Source organism: Podarcis filfolensis, assembly GCF_964270895.1.
Source record: "Podarcis filfolensis genome assembly, chromosome: 7".
NCBI lineage: Eukaryota > Metazoa > Chordata > Lepidosauria > Squamata > Lacertidae > Podarcis > Podarcis filfolensis.
The window spans coordinates 53331824-53356851 of record NC_139603.1 but is presented as its reverse complement, the minus strand read 5'-3'; the positions used below and the strand labels follow the sequence as shown (position 1 = coordinate 53356851).

The 25028-nt window shown below is 40.6% G+C and overlaps 1 protein-coding gene across 6 annotated transcripts in view; it reads right to left on the bottom strand.

Moving 5' to 3' along the window:
- The window catches only part of LOC310766553 (lipoxygenase homology domain-containing protein 1-like), a 179568-nt gene extending 154925 nt beyond the window's left edge, over window positions 1-24643 (bottom strand). For 2 of the 6 annotated variants that reach the window (XR_014550246.1, XM_083622817.1), the window contains exons 1-2: window positions 24464-24643; window positions 2334-2990 (exon numbers count right to left, since the gene is read on the bottom strand). Coding sequence is in view for 4 of the 6 variants with exons in the window: in XM_083622817.1 (XP_083478943.1) it covers window positions 2334-2978 (645 nt within the window). In the remaining 2 variants the exon portion in view is untranslated. Of the gene's footprint in view, window positions 1-2333; window positions 2991-16212; window positions 16279-24463 lie in introns of all 6 variants that reach the window. The other 4 variants (XM_083622818.1, XM_083622820.1, XM_083622819.1 and 1 more) reach the window with 4 other exon arrangements.
- Window positions 24644-25028: the final 385 nt, after the last annotated feature.

Genomic DNA, 25028 nt, shown 5'->3' with positions numbered 1-25028 from the left:
TTCACATCTTCTCCTCTCTGTTTTTGTTTTTATCTGCCAATCTGTCCCAACTCCAAACAACATTCTGAGGTTACTTGAAGATGCTCAGTCCTCATTGGGCTGCTATTGGTGTGTGGCACTTTTTGCCCCTTTAATTTCACCCCTTCCAAAAATTAATTTTCTACTTTTCAAACCTTGATGTTCCTGAGCATAATATTACCTCTCTTATTTCATCATTTTGGCAACATAGCTGTCACAACTCAGTACTTAAATTTGATATTAGTATATATTTGAGAAGGTAAAGAAATAGATGTAGCTATCAATATGTCTTCTGTGAAATTTTACAGTCTTAAATAATAACAAATGTCTGTCTTGTTCATGGCCACAACAGTTCCACATTACAATTTCTATTTGAAAAAGTGGTGTGAAATATTTCTTTTCTTTTCTTCAAAGCTTTACTACAAGACTGTAGATCTTGTAAAATTAAAGGTACTCCAGCCATCATTGACTGGGTTTATATCCTCAAAAACAGAAACATCTTGAAGCACTTCATTGGAGTAAATAGGAAAGTCTGTTGCAGGAACTCAAAGTGTGCAGTACTGGGATTCTCTGACCATGCCGTAGCTTCACAATGGCTTTCCCCTCAACCTTAGATTTCAAATGTGGGGACATCACTTTTCAAATTTTAAAACTCTGCATGGTAGCATATAAAAACGATGAGAGGCAAACTGACATGTTACACACTGATGCATGTTATGAAGCCTCAACTCTTTTCTTTAAATAAAAAAAAGCCATGGGAGGCTGTCATTTTAAGTGAAGGAATGGTGGGGGAAGGAGATGTATAACCCTTTCTCTGCCAACGGATTTTCTGTTTCACATTCCCCACCTATCTGCTCAAGAACACGGCTTCCCAATGTTGCTTTGTTACCCACACTTACATGCTACTGTGGCTTCCCTCTAATACTGGCTTTCTCCCCAAGTGAGATGACCCTCCAACATTTCTTGACCCCACCCAGGTGGGTTAGAGAACCTGCTTTTGTGTTTTAATTCTGTTACCCCCCTCCAAAAAAAAGTGAAAATAAAAGGTTGCGCCGCTTCCTTCAGGGACCTTTAAGCTCTTGGCAGAAAGAGATAGAATAATGCCTCATGAGCAGCCTAAACATAATATAGGGCTTCAAGGGATTATGACATGGCTAGAGCGTGCAGCACGATTGAGGTCACTCCTGTGGGTGCCCTTAAAAGCTCCTTAGTAAGCAGGAGTGTTACATGCTAGAACAGGAAGCTACAGTTTAAGAGAAAATTAGGTCTTCGTGGATACCAGCACTTAAATTCCTCTCACTTCCATCTCCCTGCCATGCCAAGTTTTCCTTTAAGGGCAAGACAGTTATTGTGGCTCACAAGGGCACTGAAGCAACATACACCAGCCATTTGAATTTAAAGAGCAGCAGATGTTCTTGACCAGTGTAAAAAACATAAGAAACATTTTAGATAGCATGGTTTTGGTGAAAACAAAGCCGTATAACTGCAGTAGTACAGGAGCAGCTAACATCATACCCTCCATAAGCCCTAGACAGCACAGCCAATCATCAGAGGTGATGGAAGCTGTAGCCCAATAGCATCTGAAGCATACCACATCCTCCTGCAGTAGAACCTAATGGTCTAATGACTTGTGATGCTAAGTGTGTCACTGGAAATCACTTTTTCTTATGCTAAATGTTATTACAGGCATAGGGCCAGTTTTAATTGACAACACAGTGCACAGGGATGGGAGTCTAATTCCTTGCCCACAAGCCACCATTAGGCTTAGGGGAAATGGTCCCATTCATGCTAATATGAGTCCTGCCCCCAGAGAATGGAGATGAATTGTCATTATTCCAAAGCGACAAGCGTTACATCTCCCCTCCCTGCACACTGCATTCCCAATTAAAAGTGGACTGCCTGCAATTAGGTTTTTTTAACCACAAAGTGTTTTGGAGCAATGCAATTGATGCCATATGTAGTATCTGTTTAGAAAGGAAAACGGAATCATGATCTAGCAAAAACTGGGGAAGTTGTGGGTTGGAATTTGTATATTTTGTTAAGGTAACTGCTTACCTCCCCCTGCCACATGATCTGGTCTCTGATCACTTGATCTCATAACTTAATAGCTGTACACTGATGGCTGACAATGGGAAGCAGCTCTATTTAAGCAAGCATTTTGTTTGATATGATGTTTGATGTGAATGTTCTACCTATCACATCACCTCTGCAATGGCTCATTCATATCATCACTTAATGTTGCAGTTATGTGTAAACCAGCCCTAAGACCACCTGCCCAAAGATAAATATTTCAGAGTATCTTCTTATATTCTTACCTTTCTCCCATCTGTCATGTACAATTTCACAACAGGGTACTGCATTAGCTCACTGATGTGGTCCAGAAAGGCCTCAAAGCTTTGTGTGTTCTTCTTACCCAAGACAACAGTGCGCCGGATTCTTACATTGCCATTTTTGAAAACAAGCAGCTTCTTAGGGTTACTGAGTCTGGCAGTGCTTCCTTGCTGGAACACACCACCTTCACCCTCTCTAGCTAACTGTACAGCTCTGCGGCGAGCACTGACTGGCCTGCTGATCTGCCATGGCAATGGCTTTCTACTGGCCTTCTCCAGGTTGATGGGCTTGACTTTTCTCTGTTGGGAACAGATGTATGACTTGCCATCTTCAAGGTCTTCCAAATTATTGACACTGTGTATCCCTCGTGGTGTAGTGATATTTCTCACCCCAAAAGGCAATGGAACTCTTTTTGACAAGTTGTCAAGCAAGGCATCAAATGATTTGAAAGAGCGGTTATTGACCACCATTTTTACCCCATTAAACTGAGGGTCGCCACTCTTGTAAAAGCAGATCCGTTTGGCCACAACAGGTTCGGTGACATTGAAAGGACGAACAGACAAAGACTGTTCACTCCCTGAAGTACGGGGCTGAATCATTGAGTAGTTGGTTGAAGGCGTTTCACTCATTCTGACAGCAATCTGGAAATAAGGAGGCAGAAGTAAATGCTCGCTTATGATCACAACAATAATGCAGTCCTCATTTCTATAAAGTCACAAAGGAGGTTTTAACAAAAGCAACCAGCAGTAAATCTTGCCAAAAATCAATGGCTTAAATAGGTCCAAGCTGTTATCTCTAAATTCCACAAAGACTGGTAGGATTAAGCTAACAAAGCTTTACTTGCAAATATGTGTAGAATTCTCCCATGTATTTTAACATATCTTATCATTTTGCTACAACAGAACATTTCACTTAGCAAGGGGTATTTTGTCACACCAGAATAGTAATTAGACTTTTCTGTTGTTGTTTTAATAGCAGTGGCAACATTTTCTATTTTTACATTCTAAATGCTTTCATATAAAGGATTTTTTGTTGTTGTTCCAAGGGTGACCCAACCAACTAGTCCAGGGCTAAATGTGTCCTTCCAGGCCTTTCTATCTGGCTGTTGGGACTCTCCCTAGGTCACACCCCTCATCAACCCTTTTCTGCATCCTCATCAAGTGCTTTTGCCAGGATGAAAGGTGTCCTTGAACTATGATAATGCCTCTTGCTTCCCTAGATGGAGAAATGTGAGGGTGGTCAGGTTGGAAGGCAAAGAATCCTCTGGCTTTTGCACAGCTGGAATATCATGTACTATATAAACATGGCATCCATTTGTCCAGCCACTTTTTCCCTATGGCCTACCCGCAAACTGGCATGTGGTTTCTGGAATATTCCCCATGGGGAAATTTCAGACCTTGGCCTGAAAAATATTCCCCAGCTCTGAACTAGTCAGACATTGCACCCACACAACATGTTTAAAGTACATTCAACACACACTTAAAACATATGTCTTCCCCCAAGGAATCCAGGAAACTGTAGTTTACCCTTCACAGATCAACTGTTCCCAGCTACCATTCCCTAATTCTTTGGCGGAAGCCATGTGCTTTGAATGTGCCTTGAATATGCTTTAAATGTATGGCGTGGATATGACCAAAAACTGACAAGAGAAACTGGGCACAATCTAGAAAAAAGAATTACAGTGTGAGTTTACATAGTTCCCTGTAATTTCAATAGGATTTGTGCAGGAGAACTTACTGGTGGATTTTGCCTGTGATCCCAGGCATATTCGTTTTGTAGCACTGCAGTCCTACTGATTCTAGCAGGATTTCTCTTCAGTAAACACAATGGGCTAGACAACAGCACAAACATATTATAAAGTCTCACTGTTAAACCACACAGTCTGGAGTAGTCACATTCAGCTTAAGATACTCTGGAGTCAAGACTTTAAGATTAATTTATTACTTTTTCATTTACACCCCCACTTGACCCACTAGATTAAGACCATATTAAAAATCTGTAAGATAAGCTTTTAAAATAGAAAGTAAGATATAATAATACTTTATAGTCATGTGTAGTACTTTTCCTTAAATTACAGCCTATGCTACATCTGTAGCACCTACAGCTTCCTCATAAGGTAAGCCACTAACTCGATCCCCAAATTGCAGAAACTGAGAATAAGAGAGAGAAGCTTGCATAAGATTGCCCAGTGAATACAAGGCTTAACCAAGAGTTCAACCAGAAAGGATGAGGGAGAATTTACAGCTTATGTGTTTGAACCAGCTAATTAGAGTTACAAAAACAGATTGTAATAAATGACCTACTTCATGCTTAGATTGAATGTTTAAAAGGTACCAGGAAAAATATGGACTAGTAGAGGAAGAATGGGAAACCTAAGGCCCATCGTATGTTCTAGTAATTTATATGTTGATTGGTCTGGAAATTCCTGTATATGAATAAATAAATAATAAAATAAGAAAGTTCAACTATTAAATTGAGAAAGTTGCCCTACTCCTTAGAGGCAAAACAACCCTAACCTTTTTCCTGGCTGTTCCTGAGTTGTTGCTGTCTCATAGGTAAGAGGGACCCAGTGCAGAGGCATTACTATTATCAATATCATTCTCATTCTTTTCCTACTATTTCCCAAGATGTTGGAGAGATGTTATCATTGTCACCATAATTTCTTTTTTCCTCATTGTTCCCAAGTTTGTTTGTTTGTTTGTTTGTTTGTTTGAGGAACCCATTTCAGAGGCATCATTATTATCCATTACAGTGGTACCTTGGGTTAAGTACTTAATTAGTTCCGGAGGTCCGTTCTTAACCTGAAACTGTTCTTAACCTGAAGCACCACTTTAGCTAATGGGGCCTCCTGCTGCTGCCGTGCCGCCGGAGCATGATTTCTGTTCTCTTCCTGAAGCAAAGTTCTTAACCCGAGGTACTATTTCTGGGTTAGCGGAGTCTGTAACTTGAAGTGTATGTAACCTGAAGCGTCTGTAACCCGAGGTACCACTGTATTATTTCCTTCTGCTTGGCCCACAGCAGGGATTGTTCCCAAGTTGTTTGGGGAGAGGGGAGCTCAGCACAAAGGTGGGAATGTTGTTATTATCATCTCCACATACATCCCTAATTTTGAGAAACTTGTAAATTACATTCAGCCTCAAATATCACAATAGTCTAGGCCAGTGTTGCTCAACAACTACTTTGGTGAGATTTTTTTTCTATGTATTTCTATTCTTCTCTATTCCATATAGTAAAAAGATAGTTAAAAAAAATACTTGCCAGACAGTATTAAGTGTGTGGCAGACTGTAGTAATACAAAATTATTCCTGGATTTAGTTATATTTTATTTTCTAGCTCTAATCTACAGCAGCACACCAGCAATTTAACAAGCAAGACTTAACAGTGTCTGGAAAAGAATGAAGTTTTTCAAGCATATTTTGTTAACAAAACAACAACCATGAATGGTTTTTCCCATATTTGAAACAGTTTAAGTTCCCATCTCTTTTCTTTTTCTGCTCTTTAGGCGGCAGCCATTTTGTGCTAGTCCACACTCCTGATGGCAACTATTTTCTAACTGGTGCTTTTGGCACACTCTCAAAATTTCAAATGTTCTCTGGGACTAAAAAAAATTAACAATCACTGAATTATGATGTTGCTTCTGACTACATATTATAGTGGCGACACTTCCATTTCTACCCAAATCCATTATACGGTGACATGATTTTCTTTCATAATACTTGTTCACAATCATAATAATCAAGCATACCACTTGAAAAGAGTGCTTGAAATCAACAGCCTTTTCACATAAATAATATACAAAGAAATTGCTGAAACTTCAGCACATGGCAGAAATTAATGTGTCATTACTATAAATAGTTGTCCTTCTTAACTTCAATTAATTATACTAGGATAACTGAGTTTATTGTGTGGCTGAGCCAAAATTTCTCAGCAAATAACTTTCTCTCATTTTTTTGAACTTATTGTTTGGAACTCTTCCTGTCTTGTTGGAGAATTCAGTCATCCTTTGGATTTATCAGTGAAATGATCTCTAATTTTGCCATCCAAATTTTTTGGGGAACAACTCTGGATCTAATTTTAATATTGTCTAATATTATTTTAATTTCAGTAGAGGAAACAATGACCTATACTCCTTTCATTCCTCTTCTCACAGTCCACCCCTTCCTTAATCCACCACCAACAACAGGGTTTCAATAAAGGTTAAAACAAAAAAAAAAATTTCCTTCCAGTAGCACCTTAAAGACCAAAGTGTACATGCACACTTCTTCAGATACACTGAAACAGAAGTTGCCAGATCCTTCTATATAGTGAGAAGGTGGGGAGGGGTATTACTCAGAAGGGTGGTGGGAATGGGTGATTGGCAGATAGCTATGATGAGCCTGTTGACGACTCTTAACGACTGCAATAGGTCTTACAGGAAAAAGCAGAGCATGCACACGAAAGCTCATACCAAGAACTAACTTAGTTGGTCTTTAAGGTGCTACTGGAAGGAAAAAATTTTTTTCTATTTTGACTATGGCAGACCAACACGGCTACCTATCTGTAACTGGAATAAAGGTTAAGTTGGCTGAAATTTCTCATAACATTTTCTGAGGAAAAGCTGTTGGATAATTTTACCTTGCGCCTCCCCGAATATATCTGGTGGCTTCCTCTGCCCCATTTTGCCACCCAGAGAGTTTTTTTGCAGTGGGGGTGGGGGATTGGACACTATTTTACCTCAGCCCTAGTTTTTGTACTTACCCAGAATCATAACCTATATGAGATAAAGGAAGAAGAACGAGAAAGTCGTCTGAAGCAATCTGGACTTCCTTGAAGGTCAAGTAGCTAGTATTTTAGTCATGTAACCTTTTCACATTGTTTCCCTTTAGATCTTCTTCCATTCTGAAAGGAAACAAACACAACTATTGCATGTTTCTTCTTGATATTCGTTTTCCATGGGAGAACATCCCCAATCACTGAACCTTTGGAGTTGCAGGGGTGGGGAATCAAACTTTGATCATCCAAATCTTTGCATGACTGCAATAATGTTGCCGTCAGTATTCCCTTGTGTAGCAATTCCCTTTGGTTGTAAATCATTTCCAGGGGTGGAACTTCCAACTCTTAGATTGAGACGCCATGATTCAGCCTTCTTTATCACAAAGTCGAAGCTGTTCTTTCTCCTAATAGTCAACCCTTCCAATTATTATGTGTGATCAGCCAGATAGTAAGAAGTTCTTCTTCTTTAAAGTGGCTTAAGATTATTGGTGATTTCTGGGGTCCCAGCGCTGCAGAGCATATAATTCTAGATCTTCTGGTCCTGTTGCTTTTGCCCTGTATAGTCCGTATCCATCCCACAGTGGATTCCAGTTCATAGAGAGGCTGGATCAAGTAGAGCTGGCAATCAAGTGAGAGATTTCAATGCAGTATTTTTGCAGACACAGAAGTATGGCATTGTTTTGTGCCTATGGAATGAGGTGGCTCTTCTTATGGAAATGTATCTCCAGATGGCAAATGTTCTATCTAATTACTACCAAAGGTATAATAAGATTTGTAGCTTCTTTCCTTAATCCGGATTACAGCAAGTTTGCCTTGCTGACTGTAAAGCAGTGGCAATAACAATTCTCCTCAGCTGATAGTACATATCACAACAATTCTTAATTGGCTTTCCCCCTTTAAATGTGTTTATTATATATGCTTATGCTGAGCACTGATGGGAACACTATATACATTGCTTTAGGCTAGTTTTGCCACCCATTTAAAATAAATAAATGCACAAGACTGATGTGATAATATATAATGCTCCCTTGGAACAAGTGAGCATTTTTTACACTGCAACCTGATTTAACCAGCTTATTACAACAATAATTTAGTGCCCAAAGTACATGTCAGTTGGTATAGCTGCACACTGATTGCTCGATTGCTCAGGCAATCGAGTTTTTGTTCTGTTCAGTTCAAAGTTCTTTCAGCTACTGAGTACTATTTCTTAAATTTAATATAAATCTCTCCACAGACCCTTTTAGCAATAAGTGCATGCCTTCTGGCTGAATTTTTTAATATCTGATGGGAAATGGCTCCTTTTTAAGAATCAAGCCTGAGTCAAGTCAGTGCTACCTGCATATAATCTCTGGATACAATTGTTTGTTTCCTTTTTCCTCCTTCAGGGAAACATGGGCTTCCAACAATTCTACCACAAAGACATTGATCAGACCGAGACCTCCTTAGCTTGAGCAAGGTTGCTGTGCCACAGACCTTCTGATCATGCCCTGAGAATCAGTGGCTATTCAACATTATTGTTTTCTAACTTGCCTTTTTATTATTAATCTCATTATTCAGGCTGGTTGTAACATGCATACATACATACATACATACATACATAAATGTGAATAACTGTTTTTATTTCAGTTTTCTAATAACAGTACAAAATACAACAATGCAATGCAGAGCAGTTGTATGAATCATAGTGATATCAATTTAAAATTTCATTGGTCCAATCATGTAGAAGAATAAAAATAAACTGCCTATTGAGATTTAAATATAATAGGTCTAGGTTCATAAGATAATAAAGATGTACAATTTATCCCAGGAGATGCCTCCATAATGTTCCATATGTAGTATACAATCTATGCAGCTATGTTAGCCTAAATGTGTGTGTGTGTGTGTGTGTGTGTGTGTGTGTGTGTGTGTATGCACACACAGTGGTACCTCAGGTTACAGACGCTTCAGGTTACAGACGCTTCAGGTTACAGACTCTGCTAACCCAGAAACAGTACCTCGGGTTAAGAACTTTGCTTCAGGATGAGAACAGAAATTGTGCTCTGGCGGCGCAGTGGCAACAGGAGGCCCCATTAGCTAAAGTGGTGCTTCAGGTTAAGAACGGACCTCCAGAACAAATTAAGGGTTCTTAACCCAAGGTACCACTGTAATCTGATTTGTATGTACTGCTAATGATTGGATTTAGGCTGCTGTTTTATTATATATTGTTTTTGTTTTTTATTGTGAGCTGTTTTGAAAAGGCCTTGGTTCTGAGTTGTAACATAAAATCACTTCCATATACAGGCCCACCGCACCCACCTTATGTGCAATCAACTTGTGCACAACCACATATAAGCTAGGCAATAAATAAAGGTAAAGTAAAGGGACCCCTGACCATTAGGTCCAGTCGTTACTGACTCTGGGGTTGCGGTGCTCATCTTGCTTTATTGGCCAAGAGAGCCGGCGTACAGCTCATGTGGCCAGCATGACTAAACCGCTTCTGGCAAACCAGAGCAGCGCACGGAAATGCCGTTTACCTTCCCGCCAGAGCGCTACCTATTTATCCACTTGCATTTTGACGTGCTTTTGAACTGCTAGGTTGGCAGGAGCAGGGACTGAGCAACGGGAGCTCACCCCGTCGCGGGGATTCGAACCACCAACCTTCTGATCAGCAAGTCCTAGGCTCTGTGGTTTAACCCACAGCACCACCTAGGCAATAAATAAATAGTTTAATTCAAGCCCGGAAATGGCAGGAGAGAGGTGGGAAGTCATGAGGAGATGCTCCCCAGAGCCTAAAGTGGATTATCAGTGAGGGTGGAGGAAACCCCAAAGAGACCTGAGGTGCAGCAGGGCTTTGTTTAGGCTGCTCAGCCTCCCTGCTTAACAGCTGACTTGCGTGGTAGTACAGCAGAAGTTCCTGCTTTCCCACGCATCCTACAGCCAGCCCCAGAGCTTCAAAACCATATTTTTTGGTCTGAAGTGTGGAGAGAGGAAGAGAGAGAACTGGAGAACAGGGGGGAAATGGGTATTTGGAGGCATTTTAGAGGGTGCTCCCCACTTACATACATAAGTGGGGTGGGGGAGACACCTGTATAAAAACAACTAATGAAAAGAGAAACATTTTGACACTGCTGTGGGGTGCAGGGAGAAGCTGACTGAGAGAGGGCATCTCAAACACAAAAGAAGGGCTGATGTAAGCACTCCCCTGCTTTGTCATTGAAATTCCCCTTTCCCAAAGCTGCTTTTCTAAGAAAAAAAATACATGTGTGCCCACATAACATGCACTTAGCCCCTCAATGTCATGAAAATTCAACTGAATGAGAGTTAAGTCCCTGACATCTATGGGATTTCAGGGTACGTCTACTTTTCTGGATTCTGTTTCAGCCTCACACTGTCCTAGGCTAAATGGGAATGATTTCCTGAGTGCTCACTTTTGGCTGAATCATTCAAAGCAGGGGTGCAGCAAAATGGAAGTCCACGGAGCTTTTGAACTAAATTTTTGTGATTTCACCAACCTGTGCCCTTTGAATGACACTCTTTGTTAAGATTTGCTAGAGAGGACAATGCTTAGCAGAATATTTTTATCATTCATGTGTGAGTCACTCTATTAAAATATTAAGTTGCTACAACAGTTAAATGAATATGGCTGGCCTTGTGACACAAGAAAAGTTGATAGTATGTCTGACAACTCCAAGTCCTTTCAACCTCTGAAACCCTGGGAGTTTTTTTTAAAAATTGAACCATTCACTAAGGTATGGAACTAGGAAATCGTTATCCATTTGAAAAGGAAATTATCACATTAGAGATAGGGCCTGAGTTAAATTTCTCTGAATGTGCCCAGCCTACTTACATCCTTTCCACAAAGGTTTCGGGGGGGGGGGGAGTGCTATTATTAACATTTTTGGCTGATAAGATTGAGTTAGCACAGCAGTTTGATCTACATGAACTTTTAATCATGCTAATCCCTTCAGGTTTATGAAATTCTCCAAAAGAAAAATGTAATAACCGGTAACACAAAGGTAAAGGGAGGGGGAGTGCTATATAGGAGAAGAACAAACACATGGTTGTTACACATACTGTACACTCCATCAGCTCTGCTGTGACAGGCTGGCTCCATCAGGCCTCCTCCCCCTTCAACTGTCATCTGAGGGCAGCCATTCATCAGTTTTTTGGCTGGGCCCTACTGTTTGGTGGTGGACATTGTCCCCTTAACCTAAGGGAATGGGATATCCCATTAGAAGGCTCCAGGAGGAGGTGTTTCTATCCAGATGCTCTGTCATGAACAAATAATTAATGAAAAGATGTGTAAACCACAAGCAAATTAGGATCTATGCTCAATAAAGAGGTCATCTGGAGGAGCCCTTGGTTGGTTGGTTGGTTGGTTGGTTGGTTGGTTGGTTTTTGGTCCTGGGTCATAGAAGCATACATATTAAGTAGTGGGTGGACATAGCAGACGACACAGAGATTTCTCCAAGTAGTTCTTTATAAGTAAGCTGGAACTGAACTGAACAGCAAACAGCTCAGCCGGCCTGCTTTTATAGGCAGACGGCTGTCAACATTGTAACAACAACAGCCCAGGGTTTCCCGCCTAAATTAACTTATGTGGACCTGAGTGAAAACTATATACACAATACCCCTGGTGGCCAGGGTGAGAACTTCAATACATAACAATACAATTGTTGAGCTGGAAGGGTTACCATGATTCATTTAGTCCAATCCGCTGCAATGAAAGAGTCACAGTTAAGGAATCTCTGACAAGATGGGCATCCAACCTCTATTTAAAAACCTCCAATGAAGGAGAATCAACTACCTTCCGAGGTACACCATTCCACTGTCAAACAGCTCTAATTGCCAGAAAGTTCTTCCTTATGTTTAGTTGGAATCTTCTTTCTTATAAGTTCAATCCATTGGGTCAGGTCCTAACCTCTGGAGCAGCACAAGGCAAGCTTGCTCAACCATCCATTTGACAGTCTTTACTCTTCAGTCATGACTATTGGCTTGTCCTGTGGCAGCTGGTTTACCTCAGACTGCTACCCATAGCCCAGACCTCTCTATGTCACTCCCCTGCTCTTTCCCACAGAGACGTTCTTGCTAGATGGCTTAGTGGAGTGAGCCAGGGTGGGTAGTCCAGCTGGAACAAGAACAGGCTCTGGAATCTTCTTCACCTCTCTCCTCACCATCAACATTCATTACTGTATGTCACTTAAAGTCTTCATGAGAAAAGTGGGGTGGAAGAGTTCTAAATAAATACTCTTTGCTATGATAACTAAACAAAACCTCCATGTTCTGCATACTAGATGCTGACAACAAATTACAAAAATACAAAAATAATAATGATGTCATGCTTATTAGCTTCCAGAGACAACTGGTTGGACTGGTGAAAACAGATGGCTGGAACAGATACATCTTATGTCCCCTACTCACATTGATATTGATACCCTATTATAACTCCTGTTTGCTTTAAAGAGGCTGATGTGAAAGGAGCTGCCACGCTGCAGTAATCTGGTCATGCAAACTATCTCTAAGCAATTAGATAGTCTTATTGGTTTAATGCTATTTTGAGCCCATGCCTGTATTCAATCTCGCCTTTGAAAAACAAAACAGAACATATTGTTTGTGCAAGACTTCTATTTATCCCCATGCTGGACTCCATTATATTTGGAATATAAGATTTTTAAAACATATCATACTGAGCTTTCTAGAACTGGTGCATTCAGTTGATCTACTAGTTCAGCAATATGAATCCTTTACCAAGCATTCTGCTAATTTAGAATTCACTTTTTGGTTGGAGGAAAATAACATGGAGAAAGGCAGGTGAGGAAATATTGCTTGGCCAGGTTCAGGATCATAATTTTAAAGTCACTGTCACCTGTTTTGCATAAAGGTGTCAAAGACATCTATAAAAATAAATGAATCCATGAATTTCTGGTTTTAAAAGTGGGGGGAAATTATTAGCTCCTTCTCTGCTGAGACAAATCACTCTCACTTGCCCAACTAGGCTTTCCATCTCCCCTCCCCTCCCCACCAATGCCCCCCCAAATGCCCAAGGAGAATGCCCAAGAGCAGCACAGGATGGTGAGAGAAAGGTCAGATCATTCCTTCCGGCAAGCTGCAATGCTTGTACATCTTAGTGCTATATTGAATTCCACCATATGTTCCAATGTGAGTGTAAGGGAAAACAGGGAAATTCTGCTTGCCTTCTAGAATTGTTGGCTACCCACAAGATTCCTGAAGTGATTTGCCTGAAGACAAACCATGCAACTCAAGGTGATTTTTGGGTTAAGTGAAATGCAGTGAACCCAGGCATGTGAGCAGTGCTGGCCCAATACACTTAGGTACCTCAAGCAGAGTTAAAATGGAATTCACCCACCCCACACTCTCTCAGACATGAACAGCTAGGGTTGTTTTAAAAAAGCCTTGCAGACACATTCAAACAAAAATTCTTGCCTTTCTCTACCCCCATGTGTCATTTGAAGGAAATTGCTTTATTACACTGGATGGCAGGTCCAGTCCTGCAGGATAGCACGACCTCCGGGGTTTTTGTTACTCTTACCGAAACTTTTCTGGCTTCTGCCAAAATTTTCTCAGATATTATGCTAAGTTTGCCTTATGTGGAATTTGGGTCATAACATAGATCACATAACCACTTTCCCTTCCCATTTAAACTTGTCAGTGGTTACAGAAAATTGAGTTGTATGTTATAGCTATTGGTTACAGCTATAGTTCTGCGATCTATGTTTGTTAGAATTTAGTCCCAGGCACAGAGGAACACCACCTTGTGGAAGCTAAGCAGTTTGGGGTCTCACTAGTACCGAGATGGGAGATCACCTAGGAACCACTTGCATGTAACCTTGGGTTATGTCTCAGATTTTTGCGGACATCATCCTCAAACATATATACACTGGTATCCCATATTTAAATGTAATTATGTATGTGTATATGTATGTGCGTGCTTCCTAATTCTACAGCTATAGATGCTAGTTCTACATTCAAGATAAATTGAAAGGCCTTCTTGCTGTGATAAGTAAAAATATCTTTATCACTTAAGTTCATCAAGAAACCTATTTTTAACAGATGATCAAACTTGCTCTTGTGAAAGCTCTGACTAATTCTGTCTCCACCCACCAGACTTTTGCTGCTTTGTATTCAGTTTTGCCTAAGGGTGCCAAAGACTTATCTAAGAAATTAAATCCATAAGTTTCCGGATAAAAAGTGGAAAAAATGATTAGCTCCTTCCCTGCTGAGATAAATCACTTCCCAATGTTTTCACTTGTAGACTTTACCATTTTTTTCATTTTGTGCTTACTACAGCCACATTTATAAAGGAATGTGAATGTCAAAACTAATTTATTACTGTGCGTTATGAACTCTCAACTCTGCATGAGAGTCTAGGAGCTCTAGAGAGTAATGGCCAAGCTAACTTTACATATATGCAAGCATCTACTTAATAGCAGGGCTTTTCCTATTTTTACATGGTGAAAATAAATTGACAATAAAAAAATCGTAAGTCAGCTGTCAAATCATTATTAACTAAAAGATAATTAGCAAAAATATGTCTGCTTATCTTTGGCAGCTCAAAGGGCAGACTAGTGTATCTATGGGATCCATATGGCCAATTAGCACTATACTTTATTTTTAGAGTAGGCCTCCATGTGTTGCAGCTCACTGGCAGAAGGAGGATTTGGCTATTATGGAAGGGAATGACATACTATTCCATCCAGTCCTGTGGTTCATTGACCTGAGGCACTTATCATGGCAATACTTGGGGAGAGGCGGCTGCATCGTGCCCTTGTGAGCAGAAAGGATGAGACTATATGTAGGCCCAACACAGCTTCTGTCATGTCAGTTTGCTTCCTATGCTAACTGTTATTTGGGGGTTTATAAAAACAGTAGGCAGACCTAACCCTCTTATACACTCCAGCTTGTAAAGGATTCCCATTCAAATAAACATCACATCCTCTAAGACCAGGATCCATAGATGTCAACTCTCAGATTTGAAAATAAGGGATCAGCAGCCTCAAAAATAAGGGATCAGCAGCATAGCTGTCAACTTTCAGATTTGAAAATAAGGGATCAGCAGCCTTACCTGTCCTGGAGACAGTCTATGGGATATCTAACAATCCTGGATAGCAGCGGGAAATGGCGCTGAAATAAGGGAATTTTCCGCAAAAAAAAAGGGGGAGGTTGACAGCTATGCCACGATCCCTTTGAAAAAAACGAATGAAAGGCAAAGCCAATATGCCATTCAAACTGCTGTGTGCCTCACTGCCTGGAAAAGGAAAGGTGATGAGTGACTTATCTAAACCTAATGAAGTCATCTGGTTCTTTCAGCAGCCTCCTTTGTAATATATGGCCATAATAATGTGGCAGGCAGATGCCAAAATTGTACAAAGTACAGCACGGCAGTAGTTCAATTTTGAAATGTCTTAATTTTTTTCCCCTATTAAAGCCTCTCTAATTTTAGCACCATTTTGACTGCCAAGAGCCAGAAATAAAAACCTATCTGTGACTGAAGACAAAAGATGTAAATATAACTGGAGTTTTATCTCTGTGGCTGCCACGCTTACTGCCCATTCTTAATGTATGTTTACCCAGAAGTACTTCCCAAACACTTAAATGGGTTTATTCCCAAATAGGTTTACAGAAGATTGCACAGGAACTTTCTCATATCCAACAATAAAAAGGACAGAGTAGAATAGAAAGAATTGTGACAGAAGGGAGCCTCTGTCTCAGGTCTGTCCTTCATTTTGAAGCAAACAACCATCTTCCCTCAAGGTACTAAGGCACTGGCCCTTCCAAAGGATCTCAGGCAGCCTTAGAAAGCTGTTGCTTTTAAACTGTCTGCTGGTGTTTCTGTTATTAATTGCTGTTGCTGTCGTTAGTCACTTTTTTCCAAAAAATGAATCTCAATGGTAATGTACTGATGCTGCTATAGTTGTGTTGTATTTAGCTATTTTTGTAAGACACCTTACATTATGTGAGGGAAGTTGGGGTATCAATATTTTTAAGCAAAATAAGCCACATATACACATATATACATGTCAGGAAAGGTACTTCATTTCCATAAAGTTACATAAAACTAGTCACTTGATAAGCACTTTTAGAAACTGCCATTTGCTTGAAAGCCCCACTCACCTTACATAGATCAGGGATGGGAAACCTTTCTCAGCCCAGGGGTGGATCTAGACACAGGAAAAGATGCTAAAAATAAGCCAGAAATTAGATAGTTATAACAAAAGAAAGAAATCCCTATGGAAAACCACGTTTCAAAATTTCCTGCTCTCTGGCACAATTGGGTGTTGCATGTTTATAGCACATTCAAATTGCTGTTTCTTTACTAATGTAGCTGAGTCCCAAGTCTTCATTCCTTTCTGGGCAACCACATGCTAGTGACTGGCAAAATCACAAACTAGATTTCTTCTTGAAAGTTCTTTGTTTAGTTTCTGAACATTTTCCAGTCACATCAATGCCAACTTTTCTGAAACCATAACAACATCTATTTTCCCCAACTTGCTGAATTCTTTAAAATTCTTTAAAATTCAACCAAAGGATTTTTCAGATATCTATAATCATCATTTTAAAAGTGTCTAAAAGAAACAGGTGTGAGAACAGGAAAATTAAAAGCCTAAGAGATTTCCGAGTTCCAAGAAGAACAGAAAAGCATTTAATGATATAATGCTATAAAAGATAAACATGTTACAAAATATGTTTACCTGGAAGTCTGCTATGCAACAAAGCAGACCTTTAGGATTCCAGAGACAGACACAGACACACACCAGAGGGAAAATATTTCCCATGTTTTCAGAAGAATTGAAAGAAACAAGTTGAAGTTTTACCTCAGTCTTTCTTTTCTAGAAAGGTGGCAGGGAAAGTTTAAAGGTTTCATAAAAGAAACATATGTGACTGTTAGGAATTAAATTAAATCTAAGGATGAGCTTCACATATTTTGGAAGAACTGCTCACACAGTCAAGGTCAGGATAAATTGAAAAGTAAAGCACAAATGTATTGTTGTCTGCTGCAGATTGGCTTTTCCTTGCCAGAACAAAGTGTATGTGCTCTCCACAGAATTTTTGGCAAAACTGTACCATGTCAGACTTGTGAGCTTTGATTAGCAAGCAGCAATCGGACTCACCAAGCAACAACTGGCTGATTGAAAAGACAGTTAAGAAAAGAAACCCAATAGATGCTCATTTAGATTTGGAATGAGAGCATCCTCACATAGAGAAGAATAGCACAGTATAAAAGAAAGCTATCAAAGGAACAGGATAATAATCAGAATGGCCAGACTGTGGTGTTTGTTTAAAGGTGCATGAACAAGTTCACCCCGAACACACAAACCCCAATGTCTGTCACATACATTTCATTGCAGGTAACTGAGAATGAGGGGGCTTAAGGGAACCTATTTGCATACATTGTGGCATGATCTTCTGATGGGTAGGCCTGACACTTTTTCTTTCTATAATAGGATGCACCGAGAATAGCAGGCCTTTATCAGGCTTTATTGCCACTTGACAGGATAGAAAGCCCCTGCTGTGGTAAGCTGTGAACTAATGCAGCACACACACAACCTCACATTTGTATTCTACAGCAGTTAATCCAAAAATAACACCTCCTTGGGTCTCATCCATAAATATGCATTGAAAGGAACTTGGGGCAGGATCTCCTCTATTTATCTAGATCACAAAGGTAGTCAAGGCTATTATAGATAGATTTATTTATTGCGGCCATTGGCCCATATCGAAAACAATACATCAAAATTTATCCATAAACAATACAATTTAAACGCTTCCAAATTAAAACACCCATATAAAACCAATTTTACTTCAGTTAAGTAAACACTATACACAATAAGCTCCCTCTATGTAAACTGCAATTCAAATCCATCAGATTTTGGGGGGTATGCGTCTTAGTTCTGGCACTTATTGATGGTACTTAAGTTTAGCTAAGCTGTCGGAGTCATACAGTGATCCATTTCTCCTCTTTTGAAATAAAACATTAATCAGGTATCTAGCGACTGCAAGGGATCTACTTGTATCTTCGTCATTTAATAAGTATATTATTTGGGCTTCCTGAGGTCTATCAGCAACTCTCGATAAATATGGGGCCAGAAACTTGGACCGTGAAGCCGAATATAATGGACAACAGAAGATTATATGGTATAACGATTCTATAGATCCACTTTTACAGTCACAGAGGAGTGAGATCTGTCCTTTGGAGAGTCTGTTACCCAACACATTTGATGGGAAAACATTGAATCTAGCCTTTATAAAGGCATACCTGTGCGTCACCACAGATAAGGTAGTTAAATAAGATGGAAGTTTCGTTGGTGGTGTTAAGCCAAGGTTTATCGGCGAACAGGTGCCACCACCTGTCGCAATGTTAAATTGTAAATCCATCTCCTCTAATTTGTGGGTTATAATTCTCTTGCAGAAATTAAGTCCAATTTTAATAGTTCAGATGGAGATAGTCCTAGGGACACAAGTTTCCCATGTAATATTTTTGCCCAGGGGCTAGGGAAGTCATCTCTCCAGAGACACTGTATCAAGGGGAGATTTGGAAGTTTATGCCATAATGCCAACCAGTAACAGAGGATGCATTTCCATAATGTGGTTTCTAGAGATGTAACATTTAGTTCCAGACGTATAGCAGTATTGCTTACACACCTGGGTAATTTTAGCAACCTTCTTAGAAGCTGGTTTTGGATTACCTCCAAAAGGGCCCCCATATTGGGATTGCATATGCTATTGTTGCAATCACCTTTGCCTTGAAAACTTTTAGCACTGATGGGATATGGAAAGCCCCATCTGAAAAGAAAAAACGCAGTAGCGCAAAGGAAAGGGCTTTAGCTCTGTTTAATACATATGCAAGATGGACCTTCCAGCCCATGTTGTGTTGGAGAAGGACTCCCAAGTACTGAAATTTAAAGACTTGGTCAATAGCTTTTCCGTCTATTCTCCAATTATAGGTTTTTCGACTCTTGGAAAAAATTAGGACTTTGGACTTAACATGGTTAATTGTAAGAAAATTTGATTTGCAGTAAACATCAAAAATTTTTAATGCCCTCCTAAGGCCGACTCTTGAGAAGGAAAGGATCACTGCGTCGTCTGCGTAGAGTAGAAGGGGGCAACGATATTGGGCAAGACGGGGGGCGTGGATCGTTTCTTGAGAATCTATCAGAGGCACCCTCATATCACTTATAAATAGATTAAAAAGGGTCGGAGCAAGGATACATCCCTGACGAACACCTCTATTGATAGTTACTGAATTTGAGAGGTCGCCGGCCGGAGTGATTCTCACCCTAGCGGCCGATCCGTCGTGCAATTTAGTTATTAGCCACAAAAGTCTTTTGTCTATTCCCCATCGGGCTAATTTTCCCCAAAGTAATCCTCTGGGGATGCTGTCAAAAGCGGCCTTTAAATCAATAAAGGCCGCACAAAGTTGGCCTCTATTTGGGGAGGAATATTTCCGGGCAAGGTGGTATAAAACTAAGACATGATCAACCGCTGACTGATTCGGTCTAAAACCAGCCTGTTCAGGCCCAATCAGGTTGTTCTCTTCGGCCCACTTAGTAAGCTTAGTTAACAAGAACCGTGCATATATTTTCCCAATTATTGACAATAAACTGATATTCCTGTAATTTCCCGGATCATCTGTCGAGCCCTTTTTATGAATTGGAACAATAATCGCATCTTTCCATATTCTTGGTACCTTCCCACTGTTATTTACGGCATCAAAAGTAGCGGCCAGGATTTTCGCCCACCAGTCTGAATGAAGTTTTATAGCTTCCGCCGGGACTAGGTCAGGACCGGGGGCTTTTCTGATTTTAAGATTAGAAATGAGTCCGTGGATTTCTTCCGGGTCAGTGGGTGGCCAAAGAGGGAGCTGCTCATCAAATCCATCGATTGTATTAATATTAAGGTCTGGTAAGGCAAAATAGTTCCTTAGAAAGGATTCCCAAACTGGGGCCGGAATAACTGTTAAGGGGTATCTTTTAGATTTTCTGTTAACCAACAGCCAGAATTTTCGGGAATTACGGGTACTTGAGGCAGCTATAAGTGCTTGCCAGCGGTTCAGTTGCCATTCCTGTTTGGCCTTTTTTTGCACATATTTGTAAGCTGATTTTGCCTGATAGTACTCCTTGGGAAGCGTAGTCGCCCCTGAGGATTTGTAATCATTATAAATAGCACAAAGATGTTGTTTGGCTTGTTTACAATCACGGTTAAACCACAGTGCACCTGTCTTAAAGTGGGCCCAATTTGCCTGGTGGGTTGGGACAGTAAAGAATGACGTGAGGTCATTCAGCAGATTGGCAAATAGATTAATAGTTTGATCGTGTTCATATGAGGTTATGCCAAGGGCTGAATAGGTTTGTATGATCTCCTGCTGAAAAAATTCGGAATATTTTTGAGCCTGCGTTACAGACCACTTTATACCCTTCACTCGTAATGCCGTATTGATACCCTCTACTGGGTTTTCTGCGTTAGTATCTAATTGAGTTGGATGACTGTGCTCGTCCCCATGCCAGTCTAGGTCAAACGTAGCAGCAAGTGGAAGGTGGTCACTGAGCTGAATATTGCCAATCTTAAAAGAGAGAGCTTTCGAAATCAGGTCACTCGAGGCTAAAAGGTAATCTAGTACACTGTTTGATTTTATACCTAGGTGGGTATACTCCCCCGGTATATCAGGAGGGCAGCAACCATTCAGGGGTACTAGGTTTAAGCGAATAGCCATTTGGTAAAGAAGTACTCCAGCCTCGTTTACTTTAGAGTCTTTTGAGGCTCTCCCTAAGGCATGTCTCAAATCATAATTGTCGAGGCATGGAGCAGTCCACCATTTAGCTTTAGTTAAATCGACCCAATTTGCTGCTATACGTGCGTTAAAGTCACCACCAATTAAGGATTGGCTATTGGAATATTTGACTTGGCATGATACTAGATGATCTTCTAATATTTCCCATCTATCATGCAGTTCAAGGGACGAACCCCCTGGCGGGAGATAGACATTGGAGATTAACAGAGATACTTTCCCCCCCGACATCAACCCGGATAAAGCATAAGGGGGAGCAGTCAAAACTAATGAAAATTTGAGATGCAGCTTCAGTGAGATACCAATTACTAGACCACCTTTCGGCCGTCCTCCTTTCTGGGAGGGGCAAGCTGGAAGGGATAGTAGGTCAAATCCGTTTATGACAATTTCACCCTCCTCCCAAGTTTCTTGCAATAGAATGATATGAAACGAGTTGATATACGACTGGAATTCTGGGTCACATTTTTTCCTACGCCAGCCAGCGATGTTCCAACAAAGGATCGATATTGGTGGTTTTCTGGGTTGTCCGGCTAACCGTCATTTAAATTCTTGTGGGGGGCTCTTATACGGCAAAGTCGCTCCCTTAAAGAAGTCCGTTATTTTCCTTTGCTGAAAGTTGTCGTCCTGGTGTGGTGAGTCTTTTGCTCTGGTGCGCACCGGTTGTGATGACTCTTTTGCTCTAGTGCGAGCTGGTTGTGGCACGATCAAATCGCGAGGGCCAGAATTTTTGGGGGGGCAGAAGAGAGTTAACATCCTGGTGAGTAGAAATACTATTTGGCGTTTTTAGCTGTCGGGCCCAACTAGGTTCTGAAGAGGCTCCTACCAAGTCTGCTGGAGCCGTCCTCTTTGGGGATCTAACCGATACACTTGTGATCATTTGATTTATATGTCCTGCTGGGTCTTCAATCCACTCTGTGGTGACTCTCGACACTGTAGTGTCTTCCTCACGTAATTTTTGGATTTTTGGTGGAGAAGAGTCAAGGCTATTCTTATTATTATTATTTCTTAAAGTTGCATGCTGCCCTATACCTGCAGGTCTCAGGGCCATTGACAAGATAAAATCACAATATAAAAACATAAAATACATAATAATTGTTGATAATAATAACCCACACAAACCCTGCACACATTTTAAAAGAGCACTAGATGTCAGTCAATCAAAGGCCTGGTTAAAGAGGAATGTTTTTGCCTGGCACCAAAAGGTGTATAATGAAAACATCAGCTGAAACTCTCTGGGGAAAGCATTCTACAAAAAGGGAGCCGCCTATATGACTCTGGCTATCATGTTCCCAGCTTCCAGTGCAAACCTATGCACGTTTATTAAGAAACAATTTCTTTTCAGTTCAGTGGGCTTACTCCCAAGTAAGAGTGATGCACAGAGGATTGCAGCTAAGTTAGTCTTCCCCTCCCCCCCTTTTTTTACAAAAATTAAACCTCAAGTATTAATGTGAATTTCACTTGTATAAACATGACAAGGACTAGTGCTCCCCTTGCATATTAATAGAATTTAACTTAAGCCCTATCATTTTCTAACAACTATTGACTATCTGGGTCATGCTCAAGGAACCTTAACAGTATGTCACTATGCTTAAGTCAATCAGAAACAAAGAAGCCACCATGATTTCATATTCCGTTTACAGTTTCTAAGGACACTGTGTATTCTTACTAACCTAAGTGATACCGTACCAAGGCAGTGGAATGCGTATAAACAAAATCTGGAGGAGTATTGCCATGGTGCAAATAGTAGAAAAAGTCAACAGGGATTACAACTTGGCAAATGTGTCAGAAAACAAAGAAGGGCAAATGATTGCATGGGCATGTAAATAAGTGACACTCCTTTGGGAAATAAATTGCATCTCAATAATAGCAACAAAATATTCATAAATGAAACCAAACAAAGTATTAGCGATTTGTTTCTTGACTCAAGTCTCCATCAATGCAAGGTATGGTCCCACTGAATGCAGTGCAGTAACACCCTAGTCCACAGTATTTTGTATTGGTGTACTTGCAATAAGAGAAGCTACAGTAATGTCTTTTTTTCTGACTCTGTACAGTTTTAGGGTGGTAGTGGTGGTCTGTCACATACTAAATATAAAATTTGTGGTTTAACAACTTTTGGGATTGGGCATTAAGCCAGCTGCACCACAAGTATAATTGCAATAGTGATTCTTGGACTGGCATTAAAAAAAGTCATTGCCTTGGGTGGATTCACCTAATGCAGGGGTCGGCAAGGCTTACCGGGGGTGGGCCAGATCACTCCCTCAGAGATCCTTCGTGGGCCAGACCGGCACAGTGTGACACCGGAAATCGTGCCTGCGCATGTCTGCAGCACCAGAAATCGCTTCTGTGCATGCCCAGATGCTGAAAATCGCTTCTGCTCAGGCGCAATTTTCGGCATCTGGGCATGCGCAGAAGCGATTTCCAGCACCGTGGACATGTGCAGATGCGATTTCCGGAGCCATGGAAGAGAGTCCCCATGCCATGCTACACCGGTTTAGCGCAGCATGTGAGGACTTGCTGAGTGGGCGGCTCAGTTCGGGGGTGGCTCATGGGCCGGTTAAGCGACCCTCATGGGCCGCTTCTGGCCCATGGGACTTAGGTTGCGACCTCTGACCTAATGAGTCCTGTCAGGGGATGAGGGTTTCTGCTTTGCAATGGGGCTTGCATCTCCCATCATCCCAGCTCTGGGGGAATCAGGAGAACCCCTAGGACAGCATGCATGGAAAAGAGGGGAGATCATTCTCTCAGGCAAGCTGTAATGCTTGGGTTGACAGAATGCTCACCGTAGTGCGATGTTGAATTCTGCCCCATGACTTTATCTGCCTTTTCTTGGCATTTGTTAAGTTAGACTACAGTATTTTCAGTACATTCCACAGCGTACCAGTGGTCTAAAATAGCCATGGGTGGACTCTTGGCTCATTATTATTATTATTATTACTATTTATTATTTGATTTACAATTTATTATCAAAAATATCATTGATCATAATCTAGTGTCACATTGGTTGTAGTCTGTACATTGTAATACCGTATTATATTTGTTGTATCATTGAAAATCAATTAAAATAAAATAAAATGGAAAAGAGACAGGTTTACTCTGATTAATCACACTGCAAGCTGATCCCTCCAAGTTTATCCTTATGATAAAACCGTGTGTGTATGTGTGCGTGTGTGCGTGTGTACACATACATATACATATATCCAACAACACAGCCCATTTTATGCAAGAGAAAGGAAAAGTAGGTTGTTAAGTATTAGGGTATTACATTTGTGAAACCTTGTACTTCATAGTCCAACCAGTGTGATCATATAGGGTACTTTAGTCATGTTTAGGATAAGGATGCACTTGCCCCATTTTAAACATTCTCAGTCCTTCCTAAGATTGACACAGATATTAATCTAAGGCCAGGCAAAGAACAAAAATACCACAAACATATGTAATGAAGCCGTCACAACCCAAAGTAATCACAGAACAGCTCGCTCCCTGGTATCCAAATGTGGCCACAATAAATTCACTGAGATAAATATTTAAGTATGTATCTGACATTCCCAGGATGCACTTAAATTAGGAACCACTTACAGGTTTGAAGCTCTTTGAGATAATATAGGAAGCTGTAGGGAAGAACTTTCTTAAAAAATCAAAGTTGCAAGATGTTCCTGTAGAACTGCAGTTCTCACCTCACCTGTGCTGCTATGATACACTGTAGACACTCGCCTTGTGCAAGTGTGTTGATGTTGACACAGTGTTAATGCCAGCATTACCTATAGCAACAACAAACAAGCTTCTATCAACAGAGGAACTGTGTATTATTTCCTGATTATTGCTGTAGTCACACTCCTCAATGTGGTACATGAATTAAACATCATCAGGATCAATACTACAGGAATACTACACCTACAGACTCACTGATGCCACAGTCCTAAATACATTTAGCAGATCTTCAGTAGAATGCACTTCCAAGCCACTGTGTTTAGAATCACAGCAGTGTGGTCTGGTCCTGTGGATGTTTACTTAGAAGTAAGTTCCACTGTGGTCCATAGGGCATGCTTCTCTGTGGTGTGCACAGTCTTGCAGTTCTACCCTTTTGTTTGTTTCAACAAATTATCCAAACTATTGAGCAGTTTTCATTCACCACTGGTAAGTC